At 49.4% G+C, this 12,160-nt stretch overlaps 1 protein-coding gene across 1 annotated transcript in view; it reads right to left on the bottom strand.

Annotated features, from left to right (window-relative positions):
* ttn.2 (titin, tandem duplicate 2) overlaps positions 1 to 12,160 on the bottom strand; it is a gene marked incomplete at its 5' end in the record, with an annotated part of 205,553 nt that overhangs the window by 90,183 nt on the left and 103,210 nt on the right. Inside the window, 23 exons of the mRNA XM_079733755.1 lie at positions 45 to 350; positions 579 to 775; positions 901 to 1,006; positions 1,151 to 1,450; positions 1,558 to 1,857; positions 2,109 to 2,224; positions 2,357 to 2,543; positions 2,632 to 2,928; positions 3,032 to 3,319; positions 3,488 to 3,609; positions 3,704 to 3,881; positions 4,010 to 4,157; positions 4,315 to 4,466; positions 4,689 to 4,976; positions 5,185 to 5,299; positions 5,455 to 5,642; positions 5,734 to 6,036; positions 6,118 to 6,417; positions 6,918 to 7,187; positions 7,279 to 7,545; positions 7,641 to 7,765; positions 7,859 to 8,267; positions 8,490 to 8,768. Of these exons, the coding sequence (XP_079589881.1) occupies positions 45 to 350; positions 579 to 775; positions 901 to 1,006; positions 1,151 to 1,450; positions 1,558 to 1,857; positions 2,109 to 2,224; positions 2,357 to 2,543; positions 2,632 to 2,928; positions 3,032 to 3,319; positions 3,488 to 3,609; positions 3,704 to 3,881; positions 4,010 to 4,157; positions 4,315 to 4,466; positions 4,689 to 4,976; positions 5,185 to 5,299; positions 5,455 to 5,642; positions 5,734 to 6,036; positions 6,118 to 6,417; positions 6,918 to 7,187; positions 7,279 to 7,545; positions 7,641 to 7,765; positions 7,859 to 8,267; positions 8,490 to 8,768 (5,241 nt within the window). The remainder of the gene's footprint in view (positions 1 to 44; positions 351 to 578; positions 776 to 900; positions 1,007 to 1,150; positions 1,451 to 1,557; positions 1,858 to 2,108; positions 2,225 to 2,356; positions 2,544 to 2,631; positions 2,929 to 3,031; positions 3,320 to 3,487; positions 3,610 to 3,703; positions 3,882 to 4,009; positions 4,158 to 4,314; positions 4,467 to 4,688; positions 4,977 to 5,184; positions 5,300 to 5,454; positions 5,643 to 5,733; positions 6,037 to 6,117; positions 6,418 to 6,917; positions 7,188 to 7,278; positions 7,546 to 7,640; positions 7,766 to 7,858; positions 8,268 to 8,489; positions 8,769 to 12,160) is intronic.

Here is a 12,160-nt window from a genome sequence, read left to right as displayed (position 1 = left end):
TTGAAGTTCTGTACAGATGTGTAAGTGTTCATAGGGGTTCTTACAGTCGCTCTCCTTTGCAAACACGTTGTCGGACATGTCTGAGGGCTCGCTCACGCCCACAGCATTGATGGCACGGACTCTGAGGACGTACTCCTTCTCGGCTACCACTCCCTCGTCGATGCAGAACTTGAGTTCCTTGACAGGCCTGGAGTTGACTCTCATCCACTTCTCCGTCCCGGCCTCACACATCTCAACATGGTAGCCACTGATGGGGCTTCCGCCAGTCCTCTCTGGGGGCTTCCAGCCAATGGACAGGAAATCCCGGCTGGCTCCAGTGATCTGGAGTGCGATGGGTGGTGATGGAACACCTGGGAAGAGATGTTTGGGTTAGGTTGTTTAAATATCACAAGCACCAGCAACTACTAATGTTCAACTACTTACTTAATCATTAAGTTGGTATTAGTGAGATATGATCAAGCTGTAAATATTGTGTTGGTTTCTAATGCATACTCAAAGTATCTACTATCTATCTCTAAGTATCTGAGTATCTCAGCCATGCTATGGGAGAGGCTATAGATGAGAAAGTGATGGAACACCTGTGGGGTCTTCAATGGTAATGATCTCTGTAGGTTCGCTGGGATGTCCGACCCCAGCCTCGTTCTCAGCTCGCACCAAGAATTGGACCTCGGTTCCCTCGATGACGTCGGTCACTCTGTACTTACAGTCTGGCCCTGAGGTCTTACCACACTTCACCCAGCGGGTCCCAAGCTTCTCCTTCTTCTCAAGGGAATACCTGGAACATATCGAATCAGTACAGTTCACATAATCTGTGAGGGGGATCTTGAGTCACGGACCAGTAGGTCATTCTATTCTCTTCCAGCTCCACAGTCCACTGAGGTCCATAATAAGTGATGGTACCTGAGGATAGGTCTGCCTCCGTCGTTCTTAGGTGCCTCCCACTGCAGGTCCACGTGTCTCTTACTGACACTGAGCACCGCCAGGGCATAAGGGGGTCCAGGAGTTGCTGTGAACACACACACACACCCAAACAATTTAATATGCTGAAACAATAGGCCTTAATCTCAAGGGCTTAAAGGTTCCTTTTTGGAACAAACCAGTATGAATTAGTTCCTCAACATTTTAATTTGTTCAGTTATGCTGAACTTACTGAAAGTGTCCTTGGCCAGAACCGAGTCCTCCAGTTCACAGAAGGCTCCGACTCCAACAGCGTTCTCAGCGGCCACTCTGAACACATACAGGGAGCCCTCATTGAGGGGCGTCACACAGTACTTGAGCTCCTTCACCGTGGTGTCCACCGCCTGCCAGCCCTTCCTCCTCACGTCCCTCTTCTCCACCACGTAGTTGGTGATGGGAGAGCCTCCGTCCCTCTCAGGGGCCGTCCACTTCATCTCAGCACTGTTCCTGCTGATGCTTACCACCAGCAGCCAGCGTGGAGCCATGGGGGGCGCTAGGGAGAGACAGCAGTTAGTTACCAGCATTATGTTTATACTCTGTTGTAAACATCTATGGAAAACATAATTTAGTATTGTGCTGTAGTGAATGAGTTTGACTTACAGAGTCTCTCCTTGATGAGCACAGGGTCGCTGGGCTCGCTGGGCTCACTCTCTCCAGCCTTGTTGACGGCCTTGACTCGGAAGGAGTACTCCTGTTTCTCCATTAGACCCCTGAGGGAGTGCTCCAGGAGGTTGATGTCGTCGGCAACTCTGATCCAGTCTGTGGTTCCACTCTTCAGCATCTCGATGATGTAGCCATCGATCTTGGCTCCACCATCGTGCTCTGGTTTGGTCCACATGAGGAAACACGAGGTCTTGGCCACGTCCCTCACTGTTGGTTTACCAGGGGCCCATGGAGGATCTGAACAAGGGGGAGGAACATTTTAATCTTCCCGGAGAATGCCTGAGAGTCTGTTCAACTAACACCTCAAGTGGTTCAGTTAACAACAATAGGAAGAGGAAATGTTGAGGTTCTGTGTTTATGAAATATAATGGATGACTCTGAGTGCATGATAAGTTGTCAGCGTCTTTATTGACTGAGCTAGAAAGGGTCTGTAGTTATTGTATTGTCCAGCGGGTATTTATGAGGTAATAGTTCAGCAGTTGTCTTACCGATAGGATCTTTGACCAGGATTTGATCAGTCTCCTTGCTGGGTTTCCCTGTTCCAGCTAAGTTCTCAGCAAGTACTCTGAACTTGTACTTCTTCCTGGTGGGAAGACCTTTGACCCTGCAGTAGAAGAAACTTAACGTGACTCCAAAACCCCTTTACATCCTTCAATCAGCCATCAGATGCAGCAGGAGCAATCACTCAGAGTACAGTTTGATGATGTTGCTTGGAAACAAGCTGCTGCATACAAACCGGTAGTTGGTGTCTTTAATTGGCAGTTTGTTGCATCGGATCCACTTGTCATGGTCCGCTTCGTAGCGCTCCACCCAGTAGCCAGTGATAGGACTGCCTCCATCCTCGTCTGGCTCGTACCACGACAGGTTCAGGGAGTCTTTGGCGATGTCTGAGGGCTCCAGCTTGTAAGGAGCTCCAGGAGTGTCTGGGAAAAGTAGTAGTGATGTCATCTATCCAACCAAAATGCTCTCTGTATGTATACTGCATGATGTAGTCAAGAGTGAGTAACCTACTGAAGGGGTATCTGGCAATGATGGATGGATGTTCTGCTGATGTACCAACGCCAAACTGGTTTTCAGCAAACACTCTGAAAATGTATACTTTGAAACTGACCAGACCCACAGCCTTGTAGGTCGTCAGTTTGATAGTGGAGGAAAGCTTGTGCCAGATTTCGCTTTCTGCAGCGCGACGCTCTACGATGTAGTTGGTGATCTTGGAGCCTCCATCGTCTCTGGGGGGATTCCAGGCCAGGAAGCAGGTCTCGTTGGTGATTTCAGAGATGTCGAAGGCAGCCGGAGGACCAGGCTTATCTGCGGGCGGAAGATCATTTAGAAGACACTACTTTCCAGAAGGACTGGTCCCTTCTAACTACTGTTGTTGTAATATTGGACCTTCCAGTGGTATTTGGCTGACCTAGAATGTTAACATGGACAGTGGCTGTAGCGCGTCCACTGCTGTTGGTGGCTTCGATGATGTAAGTTGAGGTGTCTTCTCTTGTAGTCTTAGCGATGGTGACCGTCGAATGGCCTGGCTTGGTGTCAATTGAGACTCTATCGTCTTTGATGAGTACCAGGTCAGCCTTGGTCCACTTCACTTTGGGTTCAGGCTTCCCGGTAACCTCAGCGGGAAGCTCGATCCTGCTACCAGCCTTGGCAGTCAGACCGGCCAGAAGCTTGGCATCCAGCTGAATCCCTGGAGGTTCTGGTGAGCCAGAAGAGACAGGAGACATGAGCAGGCAGTGTGGAACAGGCTAACAGCCTATGTTTGCTGTTATGTCTCAGAAGTTCATGTAAAAGCAAAATAGGGAAGAAATAAGAAGACTCTTCTCCGAGGAGAGTCTGTAAACTGGTTCAATGTTTTCCAGCATACCTTTGGGATCCACGGCCAGGATCTCGTCTGTGGCCTTGCAGGGTCTGCTTGCTCCTAGACGGTTGAGCGCTCTGACTCTGTAGGAGTACCACTGTCCCTCCTGCAGACCAGTCACCTGGCACCTGAACACAACACACAGCACCTTCAGCTCTACAAAGCCATAGGCCAGAATCCAGACTAGACTGTTACTTAATGTTAGGTGCGTTTAGTACGTACTTGAGCTCAGGCATCATGTCTCCACAAGGCTCCCACTTATCGGTTCCTCTCTGGCAGCGTTCCACGTTGTAGCCCTTGATGCCAGTGCCTCCGTCGTACTTTGGGGGTTCCCAGGTGAGGAAAATGCCACTGGCAGACTTGTCTCTCCACCTCAGGTTCTCCGGGGGGTCAGGCACCGCTGAGGGGACACAGAGTAAATGGATGAGACACAGACCTGAGACATACGGCAGGTCGTAATGCCCTAGTGGTCTTGGTTCAGTAGAGAATGAGATGAATCTGTAAAGTTAGTATCTGTAGAGTACTTACTGGCAGGAGAGGAGACATTGACCGGCTCATCGATGTAGGCTGGTTCTCCTGGACCACACTTATTGCAGGCTGTTACTCTGAAGAGGTACTCTTTGCCCTCCATCACATCCGTCACAGTGTATTCCTGGTCCTGGAGTCCTGATACAACCTGGGACACACACACCTTGGTCAGACATCCATCTACACTGTTTACATTTGTTGTTTGGTGGTGAGTCTGGAGCCGGGCCCTAGCTACCAACTGAGTTACAATGTGCCCACTAACCACCAGGTAGTAAGGTAGTTCGTAAGTTAGGGAGTGAGCTCACCTTGACCCAGGTCTTGCGGGACATATCTCGTTTCTCCACCTGGTATCCGGTCAATGGGCTTCCTCCGTCATGTTCGGGGACTTCCCACATGAGGTGGACATGCTGTCTGGTCACCTCCTGCACCTTGAAGTCTTTGGGGGCGCTGGGGGAAGCTACCGGAAAACCACAACACCGTGATTAATAGAGAATTCCTGACAAACCTGTCTGTGGTACAACCATGAGTGAACTCTTCATACATTCATGACTAAAAACTACAGGAACAGGTTTTGGTATGCAGCCAAAAACAAGGTAACCCTCTACTTTAAGAAGGTCTTGGCAGATATTGTAGGATCTGCAGAGAGTCGGAAAGGGTCAAGATGTGCAGCTGGACATACCGATGACGGTCACTTCAATCTCTCCTGAGACGGAGTTGACATCGTTCTCAAGCGTCAGGGAGTAGGTGCCCTGATCCGGACGCAAACTAGGGGTCACCACCAGCTCTACGAAGGTCGACTTGGTCACCATGGTCACTCGTTCATCATCAGAAGTCAGCCCCTTGTCTCCAAAGGTCCACTTTGCAGTCGGTATGGGGTATCCGGTTATTGGCACACGGATGGTGAGGGAATGAGGAACAATTACCTCGAGTCCATTCCTGAAGGCACTTAGGTCGATGGTCGGAGCCACTGGAGAGAGATATTAAACAGAAACATTACATCTCTCCTCCTACCGAGCAAACATCAGACTGACATCAAATTACTATCTGATTTATGGTCTCTTCTGTTCCTATCAGTAATTTGTTTGTGTCAGAGTGAAAGTCAGCCTAACTTTTGACTTAAACTCTAGGAATGTTCTTGAAATGAAAAGGTGTAGGCATTGGTCTCTGGTTCTGACCATGGACGTCGTCCGCCAGCAGAGGTCCCAGGGTGTTGGATGGGTCAGAGAGACCAGCAGCGTTCTCAGCAAACACACGGTAGTTGTATTTGGTGCCATATTTCAGAACAGTAACCTGAAAGATCAACACCAGAACTAGCTTAGATATATACAGTACGACTAATGAAGAACCAAGGGATTAGGGAATGCACTGAGGTTTTGTTCTGTTCAAGTCACAGACTCCCAATAGAATCAGAAGCAACAAAGGATGAAAACCATCCCCACTTGTACCTTGTAGGAAAGGTCCTGGCAAAGTCTGGCGTTACAGCGCAACCACTTGTTTGATCCCTCCTCGGATCGCTCAATGATGTACCCGGTGATGATGCTACCTCCATTACTGGTGGGGGTCTCCCAGGAAAGCTGCACTGAGCTTTTGTTCTGGTCCTGCCAAACTGGGTTCAGAGGCGGACTTGGGCGTTCTGTAGATAGATAGGCACACGGCTTACAGAGCTGTCTACTACACAGCCGGTTCCAGAGGGTACACGTCATGCTGACACTCATGACACTTACCAATGGGGTCCATGATATTGACCGGTCGGGACGCAGCACTAGGTTTGCCTTCACCGGCCTTGTTCTCAGCCTTCACCCTGAAGATGTACTCTTTGTTCTCAATGACATCATTGATGATAGCGCTGAGTTCGTCTGCCTTGGTCACCTGGACGGCGGACCATTTGACGGAGGTGCGGTCCCGGAGCTCGATGACGTAGCCAGTGAGGGGCGACCCTCCGTTGGACTCTGGAGGCTCCCAAGACACTGTGCAGCCAAACTTACTGACTTTGCTCACGAGCACGTTGAGAGGCGCCTCGGGCACATCTGCATGGTAGACCAATCAGAACAGTGAATTTCCTACGGTAGACCAAACAAAACCCAGGGAACTAAAACAACTTTACTCACCAAATTTATTCTTGGCTTGCACAGGTTTGTCGGTCTCAACGTTTGGCCCGCAGCCTACTCTGTTGCGAGCGCAGACTCTGAATAGGTACATGGGTTCCTTCTGGAGGCCGGTCACTGTGAACTCGGGGGTCTCTGCATGGTCTGTTGCCAGGGTCCAGGTCTTACGTTTCACATCCCGTCTCTCCACCACGTAAGAAACAATCTTGCTTCCGCCGTCGCTCTCTGGGTCCTCCCAGGCAAGACTCACCTCACCGTCAGCTGTGTCAGTCACCTGGAGGCCCTTCACCGGTCCGGGCACGTCTGGGAGAAAACATAGCCGGTTACAGAGGAGCGACTTATACCAACACAGCAGGAAAATAATATCATCATCATCAGATTTTTAAGAGAGGTAAACATTGCAACGGGACCACTTGCTCTTGCTCAGAGGCAAAATATTGACGGAATTCAGTATGCAGGATAGGGGGCAAAAAAAATTTATTTAAGGGGACATAACCTGGTGCGCCTGATGGTTAGCTACACGGAACCATCTGGTAAGCTCTCCTAGAAAACGGCAAGCTCTTTCAAAAAAGACATAGACCATCCGTCTGTCATCGTCTATCAACGTATATCATTGTCTATCACGTATATCACATAGTTCCTCATTGGACGCTGAATGGTCTGAACCACCATGGTTCAAATAACTTGAAGCCTGCATAATGGGTTCTCGCGTGATCATGATCTAATGAATCCGGTTACTTGCAAGGTAACATAACTGGCTCCCTGTGTGAAAAGATCTGACAGGTTGATCTCATTTGATTTACCAACAACAGCCAGGTGGATGAAGGCCTCTCCATCGCCGTGTTTGTTTTTGATGAAGACTTTGTAGTGTCCCTCGTCTGTCTTCTTGGGATCTTTGAGTTGGTACTCTGTCCTGTCAGCTGATGTGTGAATGTCATCCTTGGGCAGGGGGCTGCTCCCAAACAGCCACTGCGCTTCAGGCTTGGGGTAAGCGCTGTAGGGAACCACCATGACGATGGGCTTGCCAGCATCAGTCACGTAGCTCTGGTCGGTGGTCTTAATCTTGGGCATAGCTGCAGAGCAATTGATCATGGTCAACACAGATCACAAACTTGTATTAGCCGTAATACAGCAGAGGAGAAAGACTGTAAGCTTGGACCATACCTGCCAGCTCCAGCTTGGCCTTGGCATCCTTGTCCTTTGCGATGACTCTGTACTCTCCTTGGTCGCGAGGGCGGATCTCACACACCTGCAGGCGGTGGATCTTCCCCTCGCTCATCATCTGGTACTTATCTCCTTGCACCACAGTCATGTTGTTCCTCAACCACTTGACTTCCACTCGGTCCTTGTTGAGCTCCACCTCAAACACAACGTCGGAGCCTGGAGGCTCGAACACATCCTGGGGAGGTCTGATGATCTCCACTGCCGTTTCTGGAATTAAAGACCAAAACAGGGACAGGGTGATTAAAGTATTCATTAACGTAAAGTTAGCAGAGGTTACCTGTAAATAACACAGAGTATCTCACCTTCAACAAATAGCCTGGCTCTGGATCTTTTTTCCTCCACACCACAAGCGTATTCACACTCATCATCTGGTCTGCACTCCTTGATTATCAGTTTGCAAGTCTTTCCATCTTTTCCAAAAGTGTATCTGGTAGAGCAATGGGTAGAATGGTTAAGCAAACGTGCATCAAACAAAACATGATTCAGCTGTAGTACAACCTGAGGTGGTGGCAGCCATTACCTTGGTCCCTCTCGGATTTCACGTCCATCTCTGTACCATTTCACTTCAGTCTTATCCTTGGACAACTTGCAGGTGAACTCTGCATCTTCAAACTCTGTGATGGTCTGGTCTTTGAGCTGGGCTGTGAAGTCTGTGGGAGCCTCGCTGATGATCAGGTCTGCTGTGGACTTGTTGTCTCCAGCGACCACTGTGTAGTCTCCTTCATCAGCCAGGGTACAGTCTTTAATTGTGAGGGTGTGTTGGTCCTTGTCAGCCCGGTACACGATGCGCTTGCTGAAGGAGAGCTCCTGGCTACCCTTCATCCAGCGCAGTTTGGCCCCTGTTCGGTTCACTTTACAGGAGAAGCTCACTGTGTTCTTCTCCTGGGTGTCAATATCCTCCAGGGGAACCACAAACCTCAGGCTCTCCTCTGTAAAACACAAACAACAATGCTATTAATACATTTGTTACATCATTGTTATCCTCAGTGTTATTACACTGGGGCTGTATTATCATTATATTATTACACTGTGGCTGTTAAATAACTATGTTAGTACACTGTTGCTGTTACATCATTATGTTATTAGGGTGTCAAATCAGACTCAGATTATATACTCTAGATCAATCAGTTGTTCATTTGTTCAGTGCTGACCTTTGACGGTGAGGTTGCATGCACTCTTGGCCTGCTCTCCTCTTTGGTTGGTCAGGATGACGGAGTAGTTGGCCACGTCAGCCTTCTGGGCATCTTTGATCCTCAGAGAGAAAACATTGTCTCTCTGGACCATGATGAACTTGCTGCTCTCAAACATGGTCTCGTCGTTCTTCAGCCACTTAGCCTTGGCTCCCTCACAGTTCACCTCACAGTTCAGGACAATCTCCTTTCCTTCCTGCGCCTCCGTGTCCTTCAGTGGGGTCATGATTCTGAGTTTCTCTGCAAGATAACAGAAGAGACAACAATGATAACCAACTAAGAACCATGTTTTTATCCCTTATGTATTCATGACCTTTGTGATTATGAACTATGCATTTCTGTATTTTTACATTACATTTTGTCTTTAAGAAGGTCGTCTCATATCTAGCTGTGGTGAGTCTTGAAGCTAAGAATTATAGTGTTTGGCATTGCAATTGGTTGTACTAACTTTAACCCTAGTTTCTGCAGTGCAGGTTTTTGCTGTGTTGTTGTTGATAGTAAGGTCGTTGATTCTAGTTTCGGTCACAAGGTGTGAACAATAGGCTTGATTGACTGGGCGGAGCTAAGGCTGCCTGAGCTACCATGTGCATTTAAAGGCTAAGTGTTAGTAGCGTCAGCTTTAGCGTCAGGACCCAGTAAACGAAGACCCGGGAAACAAAGACTAAGGGAGTTTCTCTGTGGGAGTCAAGACGTGGGAGTCAAGACCCAGGAAACAAAGACTAAGGGAGTCTCTCTGTGGGAGTCAAGACCCGGGAAACAAAGACTAAGGGAGTCTCTCTGTGGGAGTCCCTCGAGGAAGACCTTAGAGGCCACGGTATTGTAGTTATGTGTCGTACTTCAATTATCGTTAGAATCTCTACTCATAGACGACGCCACAATAGATCCTCTGCTCGGCGTCGTAACCCATCCAATCTATGCCATTTACCCACCCTTGCCATCACTGACCTTGAAGTGATGGGAGGACTCTGGAATTGCCAGTCAGCGGTCAAAAAGGCAGACTCTATTTCGGCCTACGCGTCCCTCAATACCCTCCATTTCCTGGCCCTGACAGAGACCTGGATCACTCCAGAGAACTCTGCCACTCCTGCTGCCCTTTCCACTGTTTACTCATTCTCACACACCCCTAGACCTTCGGGGCGAGGAGGAGGGACCGGACTCCTCATCTCTCCGATGTGGTCCTATCAGGTCCTTCCACTAGAACACTTGGCCAGATCTGCATTTGAACTCCACGCTGTCACTGTCGCCCTTCCTATCAAGCTCTTCATTGTGGTAATCTACCGTCCCCCTGGTCCCCTTCGTGACTTCTATGACAAAATGGATGCCCTTCTCAGCTGCTTTCCTGAAAATGGCACACCACTCGTTATACTTGGCGACTTTAACATCCTGCCAGAGAAGTTGCACTCACCTGAATTAACCAACTTTTTTGCCACCTTTGACTTAACACTATCCCCTTCTCCTCCCACACACAGAGCAGGGAACCAGCTTGACCTGATATTCACAAGGTCCTGTGGCACCTCTGCTCTCTCTGTTACCCCACTCCCCGTGTCTGACCATCACTTTGTCCCTTTTCTCTCCCCTTAAAGTCCTCTCCCCCCCTCCTCTCTATTCCCCACATTGTCACCACCCGCCGCAACCTCAAAACTCTCTCTCCCTCTATGTTTGCCTCAACTGTTCTGTCTTCACTACCTTCTATTGAACAATTCTCTCAACTATCCACAGAGGAATCCTCTGACACTCTGCTATCCTCCCTCTCCTCCTCTTTGGACTCCCTCTGTCCCTTCCACTCCAGACCGGCGCGATCTTCACCCCCCCCTCCTTGGCTGTCTGAATCTCTGCGGACCCATAGAGCAGAGTTGCGGGCAGCTGAGAGGAAATGGAAGAGATCAGACTGTCCTAATGATCTATCTCACTATCTCTTTCTTCTCTCTGATGTCACCTCCACTGTGTCAACAGCCAAATCTGCCTTCTACCGGACCAAAATTAACTCCTCCGCCTCAAACCCCAGGAAACTGTTTTCCTTGTTCTCTTCCCTCCTCAACCCTCCCTCCCCTCCTCCTCCTTCCTGCCTCACTGCTGATGACTTTGTTACCTACTTTAACCAGACAGTAAAGGACATTAGATCCTCCATCCTCCATCCCCCCACCCCCACCTCTGCCTTTACCCAATTCATCCCTCTCACCTCAGACGAGGTCAACAGAATTATAACATCTAACCATGCCACCACCTGCCCCCTGGACACTATCCCTTCCTCCCTCCTCCAGGCTGTCAAACGACATCCTGCCATTCCTCACCGCACTTATTAACTCCTCCCTCACTTCTGGCATTGTTCCAACGTCTTTCAAGACTGCCAGAATAAAGCCTCTCCTCAAAAAACCAACCCTTGATACCACTGACATCCAGAATTACAGACCGGTATCTCTTCTTTCATTCCTCTCTAAAACATTGGAACGTGCCGTCGCTAACCAACTGTCCTCCTATCTCTCATCTAACAACCTGCTTGACCCTCACCAGTCAGGCTTCAAAAAAGCACACTCCACTGAGATGGCTCTCCTCGCAGTGACTGAGTCCCTCCGTGCGGCCAGAGTCTCGTCCCTCTCATCGGTTCTCATTCTCCTTGACCTGTCTGCAGCATTTGACACTGTGAACCACCAGATCCTCCTCGCCACTCTCGCCGAACTTGGCATAGCTGAATCTGCCCTTTCCTGGTTCACATCCTACCTGATGAATCACACTTATCAGGTAACATAGAATGGCTCCTTGTCCAAACCTTGCACGCTTGATACAGGTGTCCCTCAAGGCTCTGTACTGGGGCCTCTTCTGTTCTCCCTCTACACCAGATCTATGGGATCTGTAATTACATCCCACGGCTTTTCCTATCACTGCTATGCTGACGACACTGAGCTATTTCTCTCCTTTCCCTCATCTGACAAAGCCCTGATTGCAACACGCATATCTGAATGTCTGGCAGAAATCAGCACCTGGACAACTGCCCATCACCTGAGGCTTAACCTCAACAAGACTGAGCTCCTCCTAATACCAGGGAAAGATGCCCACACATGGACTTACTGGTCACTGTTGAGAACATCACTGTATCTCCTTCTCCAACTGCCAAAAACCTTGGTGTAGTGTTGGACAATCAGTTATGCTGCACCGCAAACATCACTGCGGTGGCCCGATCCTGCAGATTTGCACTTTACAACGTCCGCAGGATCCGGCCCTTCCTCACAAGGGAAGCAGCTCAGCTTCTAGTCCAATCAATGGTCATCTCCCGCCTCGACTAATGCAACTTGCTCCTGGCTGGACTCCCTGCCTCTGCGATTAAACCCTTGCAGCGCATCCAGAATGCGGCAGCGCGCCTCGTGTTCAACCTACCAAAGTTCTCATATGTAACCCCCCTCTTCCGAGACCTCGACTGGCTCCCTGTAATAGCCCGCATCAGATTCAAGATGATGGTACTGGCATACAAGGCAGTCGATGGAACTGCCCCTGCCTACCTCCAAGCATTAGTAAAGCCACACACCCCAGCTCGATCCCTCCGCTCAACTACCTCAGCTGGACGTCTGGTACCGCCATCGCTAAGAGCAAGCAAAGGTCGATCAGCGAAGCCACAACTTTTCTCTGTTTTGGGACCT

This window comes from Pollachius pollachius (genome assembly GCF_949987615.1).
Source record: "Pollachius pollachius genome assembly, chromosome: 3".
NCBI lineage: Eukaryota > Metazoa > Chordata > Actinopteri > Gadiformes > Gadidae > Pollachius > Pollachius pollachius.
The sequence above is the reverse complement of the archived record's forward strand: the minus strand, read 5'-3'. Positions and strand labels throughout refer to the sequence as shown.